At 47.1% G+C, this 20,568-nt stretch overlaps 2 protein-coding genes across 2 annotated transcripts in view; one reads left to right on the top strand and one right to left on the bottom strand.

Moving 5' to 3' along the window:
- LOC119382846 (multifunctional protein ADE2) overlaps nucleotides 1-20,568 on the bottom strand; it is a 31,502-nt gene that overhangs the window by 3,716 nt on the left and 7,218 nt on the right. The window contains exons 3-6 of the mRNA XM_037650725.2: nucleotides 9,438-9,616; nucleotides 7,313-7,520; nucleotides 3,927-4,096; nucleotides 2,406-2,583 (exon numbers count right to left, since the gene is read on the bottom strand). Coding sequence (XP_037506653.1) covers nucleotides 2,406-2,583; nucleotides 3,927-4,096; nucleotides 7,313-7,520; nucleotides 9,438-9,616 — 735 coding nt within the window. The remainder of the gene's footprint in view (nucleotides 1-2,405; nucleotides 2,584-3,926; nucleotides 4,097-7,312; nucleotides 7,521-9,437; nucleotides 9,617-20,568) is intronic.
- On the top strand, nucleotides 16,655-17,944 carry LOC119382847 (ATP-dependent RNA helicase DDX39A). The gene has a single exon (XM_037650726.2). It carries the CDS (start codon nucleotides 16,670-16,672, stop codon nucleotides 17,927-17,929), a length of 1,260 nt encoding a protein of 419 aa, XP_037506654.1. The 5' UTR covers nucleotides 16,655-16,669; the 3' UTR covers nucleotides 17,930-17,944.

The following is a 20,568-nucleotide window of genomic DNA, read 5'->3' as shown; positions in this document are numbered from 1 at the left end:
CGAGGGCAGCATTCTCGCAGCGGGCGAATGCGCTAGTCACATGGTTCTTTTTGTATTTTGCGGGCTTTCTTTGCAGCTTGGAAAAAATTGTATACGTGAAACTTTCTTTATCGCAAATAATGGAATTGGGGCTTCTGAAGACGCTCTCGAACTTTGCAAGCCGCATTTCTTGCCTACGGTCAATATTTAGCAATTTAATTAAATAATCCTTATTAACAGATTAGTTAATTACCAAACAAAAAATTGTCTAGTGCGCAAGGTGACTGTCAGTAACTTGCAAGTGATTTCACTCGCCTGCCTCTAATATTGTATTTTTAAACCCTTGGCTAAAGATAGCTGGGACACCCTGTATATATACACATGCAATATCCTTGCAATGTAATGGCAGCTGTGTGCCCAACAGAGCAACATTGCTTTTGACACTGCCCAACATCATACCGGTCACGGAATGCTGCCTTAAATTACACTGGCTGGCTTTTATAGCTGAGCAACATTTATGTGATGCTACGAGCTCGCACAGCTCAAAATCTGCATTTGCAGCCGTACATAAGTGGCCTAGAGGACCAGGTCACCACTGAATGAACTTGCTCCATTCAAGCACAGGCTGGGCACACCTGATATGGTGATCGAGATTGCAGTACTTAGCCCAATACAGCGGGCAGTTGTATATGTCCTCCTCTTCATGTCTCCTAAAACAATAGATTGCTTGGACTCAGCAGCTCAGTGGGTATGCCGCTGCACTGCAAAGCTCAAGCTACGGATTCAATGCTGCCTTGATGACCGCATTTCAGTGGGATGTACAAACACTTGTGTACTTTTATATATGGTGTTGCGAAAGAATCCCAGCTGGTCAGAATAGTTGCAGTGGCATGCCTCAATCGAATCATGGTTTTGGCATGTGAAACTAGCCTAAACATGTTGCTCAAGCAAGAGACATGCATTAGCATGTATTGTGCGGCACATGGTAAAGGTGAAGCCATATCTTATACAGTAAGACTACAATATTTTCTTATTGCTGCAGCAGGATTTTTAAAAAATTTGCGCAGCTTGCACTAGTGGCGCAAGGCTGGAACTAACAGCAGAGCTGGGCAACCCTCCTTGTTTTCCTGTATTTTTCGCTTTCTTCCTCTCTTTCTCCGTTTTTTCCATCTCTTTTGTCTCTGTTTCTCTCTCTATTTCTTTCTCTCTCTGTGTGTATTTCTTTCTATGTCTGTTTCTTTTTTTCTTTTCTTCCCTTTCTTTTTGTCTTCCTTTCCATTTCTATCTCTCTCTCTTGGTATCGCTCTCTTGCATCCGAGTTATTGCATCCCATGCCGGACAAATCGGTGAAGCGGTAGAGTGCGCGCCGGACGCAGGTGTTCAGGGAGCGAAGCAGAACATGAAGAAGAGGATGCAGAGAGTGCGCGCCGACCGAGTTATTGCATTACATGCGACAGTCGCAGTTGTAACAGGTGCTAGGCGATGCAAGATGGAGGCCGTTCATGATGATAGTTTCTTGTCGAGGTGAACCGGGGCTTTGCCAAGCTTAAACAGCTCTGCTGTTAAAATCCAGGGACTGGTGCAGTCAATTACATAATATACCACAGTAACAAATACAGTCGAACCCACTTATAATACTCAAGTGCCACGAAAATTTCATTGTTATAACCGATAATTGCTATAAACGGGTTGCACGAAAAAAAAAAGCAGAATAGGGGGACGGCAGGCTCCTGTGAGAAAACTATAATATCGGATGCAATGTGCTAACAGACATCAGTGATAAGGATGACAAAGCTTCCAATTTTTTGGATGTGCTTGAAAATTCGCACACTTTCACGGGACCGCCACAAGCCCCATAGAGCCAATGTATGACTATGTCTGAAGTTTCGGACGCTGAAACTCTTCCAAGTCTCAACTTTCTACTCAAATTGCGTGTCCAAAAGTGCATTAACAGAAGCCACCGTCGCTACTGCGCCGTAGCGGATTTCAAAAGCCAGCTTTGCCGCAATGCCACAATGCTATGCGGCGAATATATCGCGAATCCGAAGGGGTGCTTGGGGACGTTGGGGTTGTGGGTTGGGGTTCAGCAGCTTGAATTCCTCGTTTTCCTCTTTCTTTTCAAGGATTTCGCGTTCCATTACCTTTCAGCACGGACGTCCAACAGCCAGAATTTATTGTTACAACTGATAATGTCGCATGCTGGCATTGCTATATTTTACCATTGAAAATGTACAAAATTTAACAGTGCAGCAGCTTCTCATTGTTATAACCGAAATATTGTTAAAACCGGTATCGTTATAAGTGGGTTTGACTGTATAGCACAAGATGCTCTGCAGGGAATATTGCTGGAGCAATTATTGGACAGTCTCTGAGCAGTTGAGCAGTTGCATGCATGTATTAAAAAAAAAAAAAACTCAGTGGCATGCCTTCATATTCAGCAATCATATCCAGAGCCTGATCAGTGTTCTTGTGCGCTGATGCTACTCTCAGCTCACAGGGCACACCGAGCTTTTCGCAAGCCTTCTTGATCTTTTCACAGTGCTCCTTGTCAGACGGTGAACCCATCACAACAGCCACTTGGGACTTGGGCTTGGGGCTAAGTTTCTGCAATGTAATAAACGGATTCTTTAATTATCTACCTTAGCAAATATGTACAATGGTATAAGCTCTAAGATGCCATACAGAAGCAACATTGCGCGATGCAATTTATAAGCTAAGCAAATTATAATGTTCAGTGACATTCATGATATGGGACAAGTGGACAAAACCCGAGTGAACCTCAACGAGGTCGCCAACGACCGGGCACAAGGACTGACATGCCGTGCCGGTCAAACTCGAGGTGACGTCCATGACCATTTAGGGGACACAAAAGATTCACTCCTGTCGTACAACGAAATTACAAAGCACTACTACATGGAGCGTAGGCATTTTCCGTTGCCAAACCTAAAATTAAATAGACCACAGGCAGTCAGTCTGCGGTTACTGCAGATGGGTACCTACCCGACACCGTACAACATGAATAAAATTTATCCAGAGCTGGAATTAAGGACAGTGTGCGATGCATGTAATGGCATCATAGAAATCAGACACGTAATGGCGGGATGCTCCGCCTCTCTCACCGATCCTGACCGGGAATGGGAGAAGTGGATGCGGCTCATCAAGAGCGATGAACTCGACGATCAATTAAGGGCTGTCCAGAAGGCCCACGACGGCGCCACCCGTCTCAGATTGGTGGTGCCGACGTGGACGCAGCCCGCCTCGGCCTAAAAAACCGAGCTTCAGGACTCTTTTCAATAAAGTTATTCAATCAATCAATTCATGATGAAAGATGAAAACAGGGACGACAATGAAGTCAGACTTGCACACTGCATTGTACAGTAATTATTTATCATTAAGGGAATACTGACAAAAATTGTGCACCTTGTTTTTTCTAAATGACTAATGACCTACTTATGATGGCTGGAGCTAAGGACCCATTTATAATGGCTGAAAACCTCATTTGCTTGAGCCAATGATGGTTAATTACTTGGAGACATTTGTAGCACCCAGTCACATTTTTACTTTGGGAAAGTGCAGAGAGAGGCAGGACCCAGTGTGTTTTTTTTTTTTTTTGTAAACACAGCTGGTCATGTGAGCACTCAAAACAATAACATATGTGGTGACGTAGCTGGTTGTCCATTGTTTAAATTAAAGCAATGTTGATGTCAATGTCACAAGGCACTGAATTTCTTGCACACAACTGGGGAGAATGCCGGGAATCGTGTAGTTAGCACGATTGTGAAAAGTGATGTTTTCTTTATTTCTGCTAAAGTAGAAACAAAGCAATGTTTGAAGCGCCATTATATTGTGCGAAATCTGCATGCTTCAGCACATATTGTTAACTACGATAGCAGCGGCTATATAACCGTGTTTACTAAGCATCACCTCAATCAGTTTTGCAACAGTACCTTGATCTGTTCAGCCACCCAAGCAAAGTTGCTCTTGACCGTCTCAAGGGCCTCGGCAGTGACTTCCTTCAGGTTCCGGTAAACTTGCTTGTCAACCATCAGCCTCTTGTCACCAGAGGGCCACAGGCGCCAGGAGTCGCTGTCTATGATATCAGCCAGCAGAAGTTCACCTAAAAGCAGAAAGAAGCCATGTTACAGTGGAAACTCAAGAGCTATTGCTCAACAGTGCACACAGCTCACTTCACATGAGTTAGGCATGTTGCTTGAAATGTTGCATTACAGCAATGCAGTGGTTGCAGTAATTAAGAGTTCTCCTCATCCTCGCATACACATAGCTGCGCAATGTTAACAAAGGCTCAGTTGATCATTTGGCATTCATAATGCTCAATAGAAACTCATCTTGTAAAGCATGGCACGGGGACTTGCCTACCTATGCGTTTTTGTTGATTAGTTCTGTGGGGGTACTATCTACCCCTGTGAAGGCGACTGCCGTAACTTGGGCGCGGCCGCTGTGTTTGCTACGCACGTGCTTTGCGCGTAAGCGGAGACGTTCGACCAAGGTCAGGGATGCGCTGGCTGTAACCCGAGTTTAGCGCGGTGGCGCCGGCACCGCCGCTGCGGAGAATTTAGGCCGGCGCATAGAAACGGCAGTGAATCTCTCTTTTGGGGTGTGTGGGGGGGGGGGACGGTACCGCGGCTCGCTTACCTCGGGCCCTCGTGGTGACTCGTGCATCGGCAGCGCCGCCTTAGCATTTGTATTGCATTAATGTCAATGCAATACAATAAGACAACGTAATTATGTTGTCTTATTGTATTGCTGTGGCGTGTTTGAACTTGTCGGCACGCTAAGAGTTTTTTTCTGTTCGCAAATGGTTCATTTTTATATTTAAGAAGGTCGTTCAGTGTCGGTACGAGAGTCACATAGTCCGCATCCTGGGAGAGCGAGGCCTGGAGCGCGTGGATTGTAGGCAAGCCCGAAGCGACTGAGACTGAAGCCTCGTATAGGTTGTCAGAGTTTTTTCTGTAAATAGTTTCTTCTGCCTCTTTGACTCTGGGAGTCGCGGCTTGTGTAGCCGGGTGGCCAGGGGCCACGGGTGTCGTTGCTGCTGGTACTGCAACTCGACGCCGGGGCGTCGTGACACTGTCCGGGACGGTGGGCGCCAGGGGCGTAGCCAGGGGGGGGGGTGGGGGTTCAACCCCCCCCCCCCGAAATTTCAGTTTTGCTTGCGTATATATACGCGCACACATACAAACGCACGCACGAACATACATAAAGTATGGTTGAACCCCCCCCCCCCCCCAAAAAAAAAAAAAAAATTTCTGGCTACGCCCCTGGTGGGCGCCGTTTGCTCGGTAAGCTGCTGTGTGCAGCGCGCGTTTAGGGCCACCTCGGAGAGCTGATGTCTCCTCGCGGCTGCCTCTTCTGCGCCTGTGCGGAATGCTTGTTTTGGATGCCAGTTGTTGTCGAGCGAGTCGTTAGGCCTAAGGCTCTGCGGAGCTGCCTGTTGCACGTGGGACACAACCCGTTGGATCGTGGCGTTGAGGTGTTGCACTCAGCTTCCCTCATTTTAGCTTGCGTGGCACGATTAAACTAAGAAAAGCAACCGTTCACTTGCATTTGTCGCTCAGTCACCGCCGATGTCATTGCTAGCCGGACTGCATCGTTCTTTCGAGAATGTACGCAGTAGGAGTTGTAACCTGCGGCTGGCTGTCTGCTCACATCGTCTTCACCGATGGCCGACATGCCCGTGACCTGCGTAACTGCCTTCAAATCGGCGCCCTCGTGAGTGCTGCCCGCAACCAGAAAACGTGTCGGCGAGCGACTCTCTCTCGCGCCGACGGCCACGTTGCCTTTGCGGTTCCGGGACTGAGGTCAAGCCAGTGCAGCGGTGTCGACCAGCGGCTGTGTCGCGGTGCACGGACATTCTGTAGGGACATTTACGCGACATGTTCCTTCGTAGAGCTTCAGTAGCTGTTTTGTTTTTAAGCTTTTTTTTTCCCGGGATATGTGTTTGATTTAAGGTTGGGGGATGTGGGGGTGCTATCTACCCCTGTGAAGGCTGCTGCCGTAACTTGGGCGCGGCCGCTGTGTTTGCAACGCACGTGCTTTGCGCGTAAGCGGAGACGTTCGACCAAGGTCAGGGATGCGCTGGCTGTAACCCGAGTTTAGCGCGGTGGCGCTGGCATCGCCGCCGCGGAGAATTTAGGCCGGCGCATAGAAACGGCAGTGAATCTCTCTTTTGGGGTGTGGCGGCGCGCGCGGATGGACGACGGCCACGGTGGGTGGGGGGGGGGGGGGGGGGCGGTACCGCGGCTCGCTTCCCTCCGGCCCTCGTGGTGAGTCGTGCATCTGCGGCGCCGCCTTCGCATTTGTATTGTATTATGTTGTGTATTGTATGTCTTATGTTATGGTGTATTGCATGTCTTATATTGTGCATAAGTTTTAGCCTACAAGTTTAGCGTGTTAAATTCGGCCGGCGAGCTCGCCATATATTAAAGTGTTTAATAAACCTCCACGTTTTTGTTGCACGACCGCGTGAACTGTCTCCGTGTGTTGCGAGAGCGGCGGCGATTATATCGCTCAGACCCCCCACAGTTCAAACAGAAAAATGATAATCAGAACTGGCTATTACCGGAGACTCCAGAAAAATCTGTTCTTAACTTCTTAAATCTGTTCTTAAATTTGTTCTTAACTGGAGGTCCTGACTGGATCCATGCATTTCTAAGGCTCAACATTTATACAATACACAGTGTCGAAATGACTATTTGTCCAATTCTAAATGATGTGCCAACGTGTGTTGGGCAGTCTCTCTGCATCTTTAATTTGACCCGCAGGGTAATTCCATCAATGCCACCATTCCCATCGCGGTTGAACTCACTTATGTCGACCCTGATTTGTTTGAGTTAGGATTTCATAAGTAAGTGATTTGAAAAGCTGCGCTCCCAATATAACCGCGCCTTTCAGTTTGCATTAAAAAAATGAAGGCAGGTTTGCACTAGTGGTGTCAAGCCTGAAGGAAGTGCGGAGCTGGGCAGCCATTGTTTGTCTTCAGTTTTTGCTTTGTTTCCTCCTCTCTTTCTTGTGCTCTTTTCCAGTTTTTCCTGTGTTTTTTCGTCTTTATTTCTATTTTTCTCCCTATTTTATTTCATTTCTTTCTCTCTCTCTATTTCTTGCTTGCTTCCTCTTCTTCAATTGCACAGAAATGCTGAGTGAAACTATACACAGCAACATATAAAAAGAAAACTTGTACTGGTCGAGATGATTGATTCCTCTCGTACAAGCAGCAAACAAACAATACCTCGCTCGTCTAAATTATTCTTAATGGGAGTCTACAACACGCTTTAAAGTCCGACAGGTGCTTCCGGGTACGATGAATGTGCCACACCTGTTTGGAGGTCCACTCCATACTCCACCTTCATGTCGATCAGGCTGCAATTGAGAGATGCCCAGGCCTTCTCTAGGATCTCGAACACCGTGCGAGTTGTGCGCAACATGATCTGCACCTCTTCAGGTCCAATGGTAACACTGCCACACTTGAGCTTGGCCTCGATCAGCTGCTCCGTGGACCACTGGGGGTCATGGTTGGCATCGTCCTGCACCAATGAAAACAAACGCGCAGTTCAACCACGGTGTAAAAAAACATAAGGTGTTGACAATCTCCGCCCAGTGCGACGGAGAGCGCGTCCAGATAATGTTCAGCTATAGCACATGCGCCGGGGGGGGGGGGGGGCTGCGACGAAGGGATCGAAAGCGCTGAACACTATCTGGACGTGCCTTGGAGCGGAGTGTCAACACCCGAATTATTCTTACACCCCGAGTTCAACACACTGCTTTGGTATAATGCAAAGAGGACAAATGTATCTTCGTTACTTGCACTTTGCTTTGAGTCTTATAAAGTATGTATTTTTTAATAAATCCCAACTAACCTCAAACTCTGTACTGTGTGCAAGATGATAAAGATTCAATTAGATTCAATTCTGTGTTTCTATACTGGAGAAAAATGCTGTGTCAAATTAGAGTCGCAGCTATTTCCAGCTCTACTGACTTGGTCCACAGATACACAAATAGATAGTTATCACTAAAAGTGATAAAGAATATGTGGCCCTACCTGCACTGCCACCATATATTACAAGACAAAAGCAGTGGGTGGCCTCGAATGTGACAAGGAAGTTCTAGGAATGCCGCCAAACATATTTAAAGAATTGTTACTTTCGTGCATCCAGTAAAAATTGAACGATGACCAGGATAGAAAACAACTTTTAGGAAACAATTGAGGGTAGCCTGCATTTACGCTACCAGTCAAGCTTTATCCATGAAACAAATTTATATATACAAAACCAGGAAATGTGCTCCGTTTCTTTATTTATTCGTTTATTTAAGTGCAAGCTTATTTGCAGTTCTTTTTTTTGTAATTCACTGTAGAGCAAGAACTACATTAAACATTCTCTTTTACTGATAAACACTTGGCACCGAACACTCGAATGACCGCTATAATGTAAAAATGCGTAAAAAATTTAATATGTGTACATAGCAATGATAGAGGCTGCGTGGTAATTTGAAAATGTTTCTCGAGTTTTCTTGCTCAACTTGCATTAAATGAGTTTTACAACGGCTTCACCGCAGCACAATCGTGTAATGCGGCGAAAGATACACAGTGTATAGCAGTGAAATAAACTTTTGCTCTAATACTCTGTACAAACATACGCGGCAACGCTTCAAAAAAATATAGAACAAGCAGGGTTTCTGCGAGGACAGAACTCGTAAGGAGCATGTGTAAGGTTGGCTGGCGGACATATGAACTTATAACCTCTGGAAGGCTCTGGCATTGGCGGCTTCAACTCGCAGACCGCGTTGTATCAGAGTCTATCCCCCTGCTGCCCGTTGGAGACGTTAAAGATTTTAGACTGCCTACATTATTGAATTTTAGGTTTTCTCTCGAAGAATCTATTTACTTGTGTTTTGTCTTCGCGTGCTACATAATAGGGCCGAAATACAGATAAGCATTGCGGTGAAGCCTACTAAACCACATTCGTCACCATCAAACACGTATAAGAGCCCTGCCACAAATTAATTTTAGTGTCATTCAGGGACACTAAGTATAGATAGAAATTATTCTTCGAAAACTTTATCGCCAGGACCTTCGCAATCCTAGGATCCATTTTTCGAATTTCGCGCCCGAACCCCAATACTGGCATGACGTCACGGATATCAAAGATTTCATTTTGGCCACATTGGCTCAATGAAATTTCTCAGAACTTAATTGTTGTGTTTAAGTGACTGAGTTACTTAAGTGCAATTCAGTCCGTCTACACCTACAAATAATAGAAGTCGTCGAAGCGTATACGTCACGGCAAGGTGACGCGGGAACTTCAAGCAGACGTCGCCCCTTTTGCCTACTGTGCCTCTTCTGGCCTGCCAGGCGTCTTCTCGCAGTAAGACTGGTGTGTTTGGTATTGTGTGGAAGGGCAATTTACGAATTTACGTTCAGCGCCTCCTCCGAATAAACCAACCTTGTAGAAGGTCTCCAACTTGGGAGGGCAGAAACGGTAACCCTCGTTCACTCCGGGGTTCCTTTTGAGGAATGAGCCCGTGGCAATGCGCCGGGTCACCCATTCGATGGGCACCATGGCGCAGTTCCGGGCCACAAATGACTTGTCATCTTGCTTGCGGATGAAGTGGGTCTTGATTCCTGTAACATTGTGACAATCGCAAATACGGTCAGCACACTCCATTACTTATCTAAAACGAATGTTTGGGCGAGTTTGGGTCCATTATCTTATTCTTCCATTGCTTATGTTCCTGTTTTCTGGTAGTCTCGCACCAGACTCCGTAGAAACACCCAATTTATGTTAATTAAATATGCCGTTTCTGTGGGGTCTAGGGAATATTTCAATATCGTCATATTGTAATAAAACGGCGATTCCTTCCCATACATACCACCAGCAGTGCATGGCCATGTAATATGGGTGATGCGGGTTAGTTAACGAAGCTGATTAACAAAACCTAATTAAAAATTTGGTATCAGTGGGCTAGCTTATACATTGTGATTAGGAAATTGAAGCAAGCTCTCTGTAAAATCCGCTTTTTTGTTCTGGTAAAAATGCGGTTAGCCGCGGAGCTGTGGCACGACTAATTCTGCCTGCCAGAGCGCGCGAAACCAAAATTGGAAAGCTGAAGCGCGCGCGCGGCCGCACTTCACGAGGCGACGTTTTCGTACGTACGCTTGACTGAGCCGCCGCGCACTGATTGGCCGCCGTTCTGTGCACGTAAGCAAGATCGCCGCGAGGGAGGTGTGGCGGACACATGCGCTTCGACTCTCCAGTTTCGATTTCCCACGCTCTAGCAGACGGTATTCGTCGAGCCACGTCATGTACGACAGTACAGCGGGTAATCACATTTTCCCGAGATCCAATAGCTGATATGTCTGTTAATTAGGCGCAGTATTTATACTATTGCACCGCGTCGCCACGCAATGAACACTATTATGAAGACGCTACACGCAAGGCGAAGGCGCGCGTGTGTGTAGTGCATGCAACTCCTACACCACCTCTCGGCGCTCTCCTCCACGCGCAACCTGGCATACCGTAGCTAGTACCCTGGCCCCCTATACGAGAATCGGATGACAAGCAATGCTCGGTGTCAAAGACAATTCGGCCGCATACCAGCGCCGTTCGCTGTTTCTAAACACAGACCAGAAGCTTGAGAAAAACGAGCCACGCATTCAGCGTTTTAGGTTACCGTGCACTACTGCTGAAAAGCTGAGCCGAGCTAGAGTTACTGTATATGCTACCTTTAGGTAGCAGATGTTGCGCACAGGTCTGGCAAGCAACCACGCAGCTATGCGCCGAAGCCGCTCTCCGTTTTTGCAGGCGACATTGCCTATCGCGGCGCCGATCGACATGTTTGGTGTGTCGAAGACCGGTAATTAACTTAACTGTCAGTGGTGTCAATCCAATTCGCTGCATCGGTGGCGTAAAGAAATACAAGAATTGCCCCAAGCGGTAGCTTCTCCGCAATGCACGGTTGCTAGCGGCGTTTGGAAGACAGATGCGCAACACTGATACCTAAAGGTAGCATATACAGTAACTCTAAGCCGAGCTAGCCAACGGCACGAACCACGACAAGCGAGCGAGCAGCCAGAAAAAGTGTACTATACTATATATAAGCCTATCCTGTATAATTTCTGCGTGTAAATTTAACAGTATTGAAATAGTTTAAAATAAATCATCGTGACCTCATGAAAATTACTTCCGGACACCCTTTACAGACAGCTTGCTTCAATTTCCCACTTGTGATTAATTGAAATTAACGAATAATTACAAATCCCAGCAATCACCCGTCACCGCAAATGGCCGCCACCATGCACTGACGGCAATCCCGGGCCGTCTCCAACAGAAGTGGCCTTTTATTTCCAAACACGGCTATTTTATAACTTACTTATCAAATACGTCTTCCTGGTAAAAGAACCTGGTAAAAGTCAGTGAAAAAATCTTTTGTGTGCGTGTGTGCGTGCGTGCATTATGCGATGGGCCATAATTTTGGCCGCTGAATATGCTTTTTTCGTTGACCTGCCCGTACAACAGTGCCGCATATAGAAGACGGACTTCGCAGTAATATATGCTTGACATAATGCATGCAGATGTCTAGCAGTGGACGGGTGTGAATTCCCTCTTGCGTGCAGGAAAATGAAAAGCTGCAGTGAATAGTAAGTAGCCGTGAAGCCTTTGCCTGCCCCACCACCTTCACAATCATGATATACACACACATACATGCGTACGTACGTACGTGTGTGCGCGCGTGTGTATGTATGTGTGCGTGCTATTACTCTTCGGAGGTGCGCACTCAGTACGACGTGTCACGATGCGAAGGAACAGGTTCAACCGAGTCGATTTCAATGCAACAGATGACGTACTGTTTTTTTGAAGTGCGGATCAATTTTGGGTTTCGGGCTGTCGTATATGCATGCTGTTGTCGCTTGGCGTAACGCAGGCAAAAGCACATATAAAACAGAAAAAAAGGAAGCAAGCGAGAAACAGAAAGAGAGGAAGAAAGAAAAAATAAGAAATAGAAATACAGAAATAAAGAGAAAAAACTGGAAAAGTGAAAAATAAAGAAAAGAGGAGAGAAGAAAGAGGAAACCGAAGAGAAACAAAGAAGGCTGCTCAGCTCCGCACTTCCTTCAGGCTTACCTTAATTTTTTTTTCTTTTTCTTTTTGCTAGCGCGTGGTGTACGTTGGCAAACTAAAAAGTAGACGCGGTCTGTTAGACAGCGTCTAGCCTTTTTCTGCTGCGCGAAAGAACTAAATTAACCGTATCGTGCACTTTATATTTTTATGGTTATTTTCTTACTTTGCAATGAAGGTACATTTTAAGACGAATGGGTTTCCAGCTGGCACAGTTCCAGCGCTCGCACCAGGCGGTTTGCCATTTCTGAATGCTATATAATTCCGACCGACTGTGCAGTTCTCAACGAACGGGCGTACGTACGTACGAAACGTACAGCAACAGGACTACGCATGTCTCTTTGAATTAGTCATTACGTATGTCACCGTTTTATATATTTATTTATTCATTTGCATGTATGCAATATCAGGTCGGCTTATTACAATGTATGGGAGCATAGGCGTGCGCAGGGTTCCCCATCAGGGGGGGGGGGGAGGTTCATCGCAGCGCCCTCCCACCCTACTAAGTCAATGTATGGGGTAGATTTCAAACCCCCCCTTCTTAGTTGACTAGAAGGGTCAATGTACGGGGCAGATCTCGCGCCCCCTCTTAGGTAATTAGGGGAGGGGGGCTGCCCTCCCTGTGCGCACGCCTATGTATGGGAGATATGTAGTTCGATATACGCAACACATTAATGGCTTATGTATACCGCTTAATGTAATACTCCTTTATGAAGCTTCATCAAAACCTTGTTGAAGGTAAGTAAAACAGGGTCACTTGTACACGAGATTCTCAATTATTTATGGGGCCTTTTTAAGCGCAAAACACGAAGGCGTCTCGGTGAGCCAGATTAAAGATCTCGCTGGGGTCATTGGGACTTCAATGTTATCGACTCGACGGTAAACAAAAACAACCAGAAGTCCCTGAGGTATTCGAAGTGACGCAGCAATTTCGTATTTTGCGATACGATTGTCATTCACTAATTCAATACCGTCACTGCCACGCGCAATACAATATCGCGCGTGGCAATATTGTGATAAGGTATTAGCTCTCGAACTGAGCTGTAACATAATAAGGCTTCAAATAACTTAGGTATCTTCGTTCCCCTAGAATGCGCGAGAATGCGGTATGCGACCTCGTCTCGACGTCCCGACAACATTGCACTGTGCCGCTGTATTTAGAAAGAGATTGCGTGCAACGAACGGACTTAACAATCGGCTCTCACGATTAACCCGAAGCGAACGCTCACGCGAGGACACCAAATATCGCTGGCATCAGCACAACCACCACATACCGCGTATGTCTAACGAAAACAAGGAAGCAAGCGGCAGTAGTAGTAGTAGCACGACAAGAAAACACGACCTTGGCGTGTTTTCTACGCGCAGTTTTTCTTTTTTTTAACACCGCGTGAGCCGCTCCAAACACGAGGCAGGAAAAGTGAGAAGCGTTCAGTGCACTGAAAGGTAGCTTGATCGACATGCACGTATTCATGCAAATTCGAAATCAAACATATATGTGTGAGCGGCAACGTTATAAAGTCAGGTTGTAAGTAATCAGTGCTTACAGTCTCCCTTTGTTTAAAGGAGGAGGGGGGGAGCGACTTTGCTCGAGAAGGCATATATGTGCATGTACTACCGGTCAACCCCCCTAGCCCCTTAAATTTAGGCGAAGGGTCCATGCGAACACATCTATAATAAAGAACACATGTCTACCATATAGTAAAGTAAGTATAGTGTCAAGCAATGCAACCGCAAGTAATTTATGTCGTTGGTACATCATGATGAAACGAAACTATTAACGCACTGCTTCAAGGGACGTGAAGAACTAGAGGAAGGGTAAAAAATTGACTCAATCCGCAAGAAAGCCACTACAACGCAACAACACGTCATGACAGTGCGATGAAAACAGACGGCTTTGATTACGCCGACGAAAGCGCATGACATCCGGCCGGCACAATATATGTCGAGGTTAGGATACATCGTCAACGGCTCAGTTCTCATCAATGCATCTTTATTGCGCAGCACCGATGCGCTGAACCGGAAATATATTCGATGCCTCTGCGGCCTCGTCTGTGAGCAGGGGGGGGGGGGGTATTACAGATACGTCGGACACCCGACGACAGCTCCTACGCGGTGCTGGGCCAACGTCTAGGAGCGTCACGTGCAGTGACGTCACAAGGGCGTACGATTTCATTTGCGTCACGATCGACAAGCTCAGCGCGCGCCAGACGCGCTTTGGCGCGTCACGGGCAAAAAAGGCAAAATCGAAGACCGGCTTATCAAACGAGTTCCAGCACACCTTCGCAGCACTGAAGCAGAACAGGTTTATGTAAAAACAGCTGTTTTATGGTGCTATGACCCGTCAAAGAAAAAGAAAGACGCTGCGATTACGGTGTTTTCGTTATCAAAAACCCGAGTATTGCTTTTTTTATTCTGTTTAACCTTGTATGGCTGGAGGAAAAACGTGCCCCCGCGGCCAGCCAAGTAAACGTCATTATCAGGATACACGTCCATAGTATTGGTCAGCTGCCAGGAAATACAGGTTGTCGGGTAGTACCTGACCTGCAAACACATGACGTAATTCAGACGCCACGAACCACGATGATACCACCGCCGTAGCTCCTATTAAAGTGTAATATAGGCTTTAGCGGTAATAAAATTTGCGACATTTTCCACAGGAGGCGTAGGAAAGTGCTTCGCAATCCGGCTGCGCCAGCTAGCAGAGCTCCTTACGAAGCTGAAGAGTCGATCGAATGGAGAGAAACAGGCATCGCACAAGGAAGTGCACTACAGAAATGTTCCGATACCTTTTTTTTTTTTTTAGCAGAACCAACATTAAAGAAAACGCAAAGCATCTGCAGGTACGAGGTCGTACAGGTCGTGCCGAGTAGTGCCGAGCGCGTGGAAGAGAAAAAAAAGGACGTTGTCGCACGCAACTTCTGCAGCAGCAGCAGCAAAACGGGAGTAGTAGTTATCAGGCGCAGCATATAATATACAAGCAGAAAGGCCTCGCTTGCAGTTACGCCCGGAGCTGTGATGAAACGGCACCATAAACGTTATCTGAATTTTCAAGCGAGCGCTAGATATGCAACCGTTTCTCGTGCTGCCGTGGAGAGAGAGAGCCTTCCCGCCTGGCGACGTCGCAAAAACCCTTCGTTTTATTTTTCCGCGGAAGAAAGGAGGCGCGCGATACAGGCATGCATAAAAGACTTTTCCGCGTACAACCGGAGCTCCTGTTGAGGCGGTATACTTTAAAGCGAGCGAGGCTTGCACTTCGGAGTTAAACAGCTAGCACCCCTGCGCCGTCTCGAAAACACGTCTTCTGTGTCGGAGAAGAGGCGACCTGGCTGCCGGCGAACGAATTCCTGAGCGTCCCAAGGACGGAAAAACTCCCAGATAAGCCGCGGCGCTGCGAGTTGTGACGACAAGGTGCACGGTGGTAGCTGCGCGCGTGTCTCCCGATCACGCGAGCAAATGCGTTCTCCCCGTTCGCTAGCTGTGGCGCGATTCCGCAACTCCACCGCTCGCGGCACTCGACCTTTTTGCCAGGCGGTTACAATGAGATGCTACGTTGATTCAACGTACCGAACATAGGCGTGCGCAGGGAGGGGGGGGGGGGGCAAAATCTGCTTCGCACATTGACTTAGTAGGGGGGGGGGGGGCGCTGCGTTGAACCTTCGCCCCCCCTGATGGGGAACCCTGCGCACGCCTAAGAGAACGCTTTGCGATAGGTAGCGAGGCACTGGAAGTGTTAAAGGTCTAGGTGTGGATTCGCCATTAAGAGAGGGGGGGGGGGGGCAATGTTTATCATAAATGGTATATATCTACCATTATCCCTCAAGAGAAAGGCATATAGCAGCTGCAAACCTGGAGGCTAACGAAGAGGGTTCGACTTAAATTGGAACGAACCGTGCATAAGTACACTTGAAAATTCCGACCACAACCATGACTGATTCCTGTTGTGTGCCTATCTGTATATGCATAGTTAATTAGCTCATATTGCAGGCCAGTACCTGCACCCGTCTGCTTGAATCAACAGTGACAATGACAGAGATGCAACCCTCGCTGCCAAAAGTATACAGGAAACTAAAAATGTAGGGTTTCTTCATTATTGAAGTTAATTTTCAAGATAATTCTGAAAGAATCTTTGTTATAAAAAAAACGAGAAATTATTCTCTTTGCTAGCTTTCAGATCTTCTTTCTAAGCTACCCAATTCTTGGCGAGCCAAAATTTTAAGATCTACATCTACAAATTGGAATGACCGAGCGTAATGACGAATTCTGCGTTATGAAAGGCGAAGCGCGAATCGTTCTTGCACGACAGACGCACGTGGCGTCGACTCAAGGAACCGTACCACTCTGTCGAGGGGGAATGTGCGTCGCTAAAGCCCCTCTACAGCCAAAGCTACAGCCCGGCGAAATGAAAACGCGTCATGCGTCTAAAACGCGCTTGCTCGCACGCGGTGTGTTCTATCAACCCCGCCTGCATTCACCTCGCAACGCACAGCCTGTCGGACCGCTCCACTGAAAACTGCTCACCCCATCTTTTGATCGGCGAACGGTACGCAAGAAAGAACACCATGGCCGACAACGATTTGTTGGACTACGAGGAAGAGCAGGAGCAGAGTGCGGAGGAAAGCTTACCCCAAGTAAAGAAACCCATTGGAGGCTACGTGTCCATTCACAGCTCGGGCTTCAGGGATTTTCTTCTGAGGCCCGAGCTTCTACGCGCCATCGTGGACTGCGGCTTCGAACACCCGTCCGAAGTACAACACGAGTGCATACCACAGGCAATCCTGGGCATGGACATCCTGTGTCAGGCCAAGTCTGGCATGGGAAAGACCGCCGTGTTCGTCCTGGCTACCCTGCAGCAGCTGGACCCCGTCGAAAACCAGGTGTCCGTGCTCGTGATGTGCCACACCCGAGAGCTGGCCTTCCAGATATCCAAGGAGTACGAGCGTTTCTCCAAGTATCTGCCTTCAGTGCGTGTGGGCGTGTTCTTTGGCGGCATGAACATCACCAACGACGAGAAGGCGCTCGCGGGCAGCTGTCCCCATATCGTGGTGGGCACACCCGGTAGAGTCCTGGCCCTCGTTCGCAGCCGTAAACTGCAGCTGAGGCACGTCAAACACTTCGTTCTGGACGAGTGCGACAAGGTGCTCGAGCAACTGGACATGCGTCGGGACGTCCAGGAGATATTTCGCGCCACTCCTCACGAGAAGCAGGTCATGATGTTCAGCGCTACGCTGAGCAAGGACATCAGGCCCATTTGCCTCAAGTTTATGCAAGACCCGATGGAGGTGTACGTGGACGACGAGGCCAAGCTGACGCTGCACGGTCTGCAGCAGTACTACGTGAAGCTGAGGGAAAACGAGAAGAACCGCAAGCTGATTGAGCTGCTCGATTTCCTCGAGTTCAACCAGGTGGTCATCTTTGTCAAAACAGTCCAGCGCTGCGTGGCTCTTGCGCAGCTGTTGGTGGAACAGAACTTCCCCGCCATCGCAATCCACCGTGCCATGACTCAGGAGGAAAGGCTGTCCCGCTACCAGCAGTTCAAAGACTTTCAGAAGCGGATCCTCGTGGCCACAAACTTGTTCGGGCGGGGTATGGATATTGAGAGAGTTAACATCGTCTTCAACTACGATATGCCTGAAGACTCAGACACATACCTCCACAGGGTTGCTAGAGCTGGACGTTTTGGCACCAAGGGGTTGGCGCTGACATTTGTAGCTGATGAGCAGGACGCAAGAACCTTAAATGAAGTACAGGACCGGTTCGACGTGAACGTCTCCGAGCTGCCCGAGGAAATCGACATTTCCTCTTATATCGAAGGTCGCTGACCTATATTATGGTCTCAAGGAAGCACTGACAAGTTGTAAATCATCACGTCAAGATTTTTCCTCTAAGTTTTTACCTAATGTGTGTTCTATGTGTAGCAATAAGTCTGTCCATTGTCATTTTATTTCTAGACATTACTCTAAAAGTACTGTTTGAAGAGCCATATCATAGTGAAAATAAAGTTTGAAAGTAAAGTGTCAGTGGTGTAAGAGTTAAGTTCAATTCCTTTCGAAATCCGCGGTACTGGGTGTTTTCCTTTATTCTTTAATGCTGCGCTATGCCTTTGTATCTTTTTTTTTTATGTTAGGAGGTGCTATTATCGCGAGGCGAGTGCGAAGATCATGTAATCGAATGCCAAGGTATCCCCGCCCCCCTTCCCAACAAGACCCGATGACGTCGTGCATCTTTTAGAGGCTCTGGGCTTCACAGAGGATGAAAGTACTCGCTGGTCAGCGATGGAGATAAGCAAAAAAACGATTAGGATAGTCGTTAAAAAAGCTGGGACGAGATTTATAGAACAGAAGTCGTTACAAGCGTATGTGTATGAATTGTACAGTCTTATGCGATTCCGTCTTCATCTACATTTTCACTGTAACACTTCTGTGTGTTTGCCGTTTTTCTCTAAATGTACCCACTCCTGTAAAAACCCCATATGGGGTTGACAGTATACTGAAATAAATAAAATAAATAAATAACACTATACGTTATAAAGATCTTGTACGAAAAAGAAAGAAAAACAGCCAGGATGCTTGACTGTAATAGATGGAGTAGTGCACGACTGTATATGAACAGGCTAGGCGACTACTAGTACCCACCGCGTGCAGAGGGGACGCTAATACAAAAAAAAAAAAAAAATTGGCCGCGCATCTGCGAGCTCCCCTGCAAATCTCGTCGAAAGACGACAGTCTTGTGTCGGCCGTACTACACGAGGCCTCCTCATCTATGTTGAACCGCTGCATCTGGCTCATAGAGTCGCATTTTCAGCGCAGCCTAAGAAACATTAGGGTCTTTAGAATTACTTATCTATGTATTTTCTAGTAAAGGAACACACCACCTAATACTTACGTATTGATGCTGCGCCTCATATATGCGTAATATTTGCTTTTTGATCAACAATGTTCACAAGTATGAACGGCCGTACCAGTTCAAGATGGCTGGGCGTTCAGAAAGTGGTTAAACTTTGGCCGAGTGGCTGAATCGGGTGACAGACAGACAAACAGAAAGACAGACAGACCAAAATTTCTGCGTTTCCCCAAGAAAGACTATCGTCTTTAATAATTATCATTATCAACCCTTTCCTGGTAGATGCTCGCATGTCCTCGTTACGTACAGTCGCAGTGGTAGTCATGTGGTGGGAGCGTCCGCCCCCAACGCGGGAGGTACTGGATTCGATTCCCAGTGCCGCCGAGCGCCCACCGGTGTTTCTAATTGGGAGAGAGGTACCACGGCCTGGCGCTCGGTTTCGTGAGCACTCTTATCTCTAGAAGGTGACCTCCCCTTTCCTGTCTCTTTTTGCGCTCCTCTTCCCCTCCCCCGACGACGCTGCGCCGTGCTCCCTCATGGTTTGCAGAAATAACCTTTCCTCTCATCAAACCACCACTGCTACTACACCTTCATGTTAATTGCGTATTTCAAAATTTGAGGGCCAAAACCTTAGATACCTCATCAAACGGGAAAATTGACCGTCGGCGCCGTCAGCGTCAACACGAGTGATGCAAAAAATCATGATCATGTGATGACGTCACCATATAACGCGAATGAAGTTTCTGAATAAAAAAAAAACGCAGCGTAATATTTTTATGAGCAGAATGCTATAGTATTTATCAGAAGGTGCCCAAATCCTTTACGTCGGACAACAATGTTCAACATGGCGCCCATGACGCTTTAATTGGCACGTATTCTCACCAAATAAGTATCCGCGTTTCGCAAAGTGTTCGATGTCCTAGCGGCGTAATTACGGTATGGTCTAGCATTATCCCTTCCCCAAACCTCCACCAGTCCTAAGAAAAACATGCTTGAATAAGTTGAGCGCATACGAGGACACGGACAGAAGGAAGAGACGTACACACACTGGCGCTACTACTAACAACAATGGTTTATTTCATTCTCCTGCCGATTCATATACCAGTTTTGCGCACGACAGTCACGTGAACACTTTCATAAAAAACAACAATTTGATAACAACCAGGGAATTCACCTCACGAGAAGATAAACAGGGTGCACAGGCAATGACAAGCAAATTTAATGATTCATGCGCAGAAAGTGTAATTCTTTAGCACTCAGGGACATTGAGGGATTGCTAACACAAGCGTTTTTGAGACACATTTTTACGATGCCCCTTTTAACGAGCTTAGAGCGACTCGAGTTAAACGCCAATAACGACTTATTTGCCCTGGGCTCGTAAATGCCCTCAGTAAGTCCTGTGTGCACATGCTTGACAAGAGCTTTAGGCAGCCAGCTTCACGTTTACAAACAGCAGGGTACCCGACCTACCTCATAGTTGCAGTAGCAGAGTGTTTGCTTAAAGAATCTAAAGGTATGCACTGTAATGCCAGCACCAATGGTCGCCCCACGCCTGAAAATAGAAACGTGGCAGTCGTTCCGTATATCCATCAAGTATCGCACAATCTCAAAAAAATAG

Source organism: Rhipicephalus sanguineus, chromosome 2 (assembly GCF_013339695.2).
Source record: "Rhipicephalus sanguineus isolate Rsan-2018 chromosome 2, BIME_Rsan_1.4, whole genome shotgun sequence".
NCBI classification, from domain to species: domain Eukaryota; kingdom Metazoa; phylum Arthropoda; class Arachnida; order Ixodida; family Ixodidae; genus Rhipicephalus; species Rhipicephalus sanguineus.
This window is presented reverse-complemented; position numbering and strand designations above follow the sequence as displayed.

Bases quoted from the DNA above. Each gene is read 5' to 3' on its own strand.
- LOC119382847 (XM_037650726.2), top strand. From the start codon at position 16,670: ATGGCCGACAACGATTTGTTGGACTACGAGGAAGAGCAGGAGCAGAGT.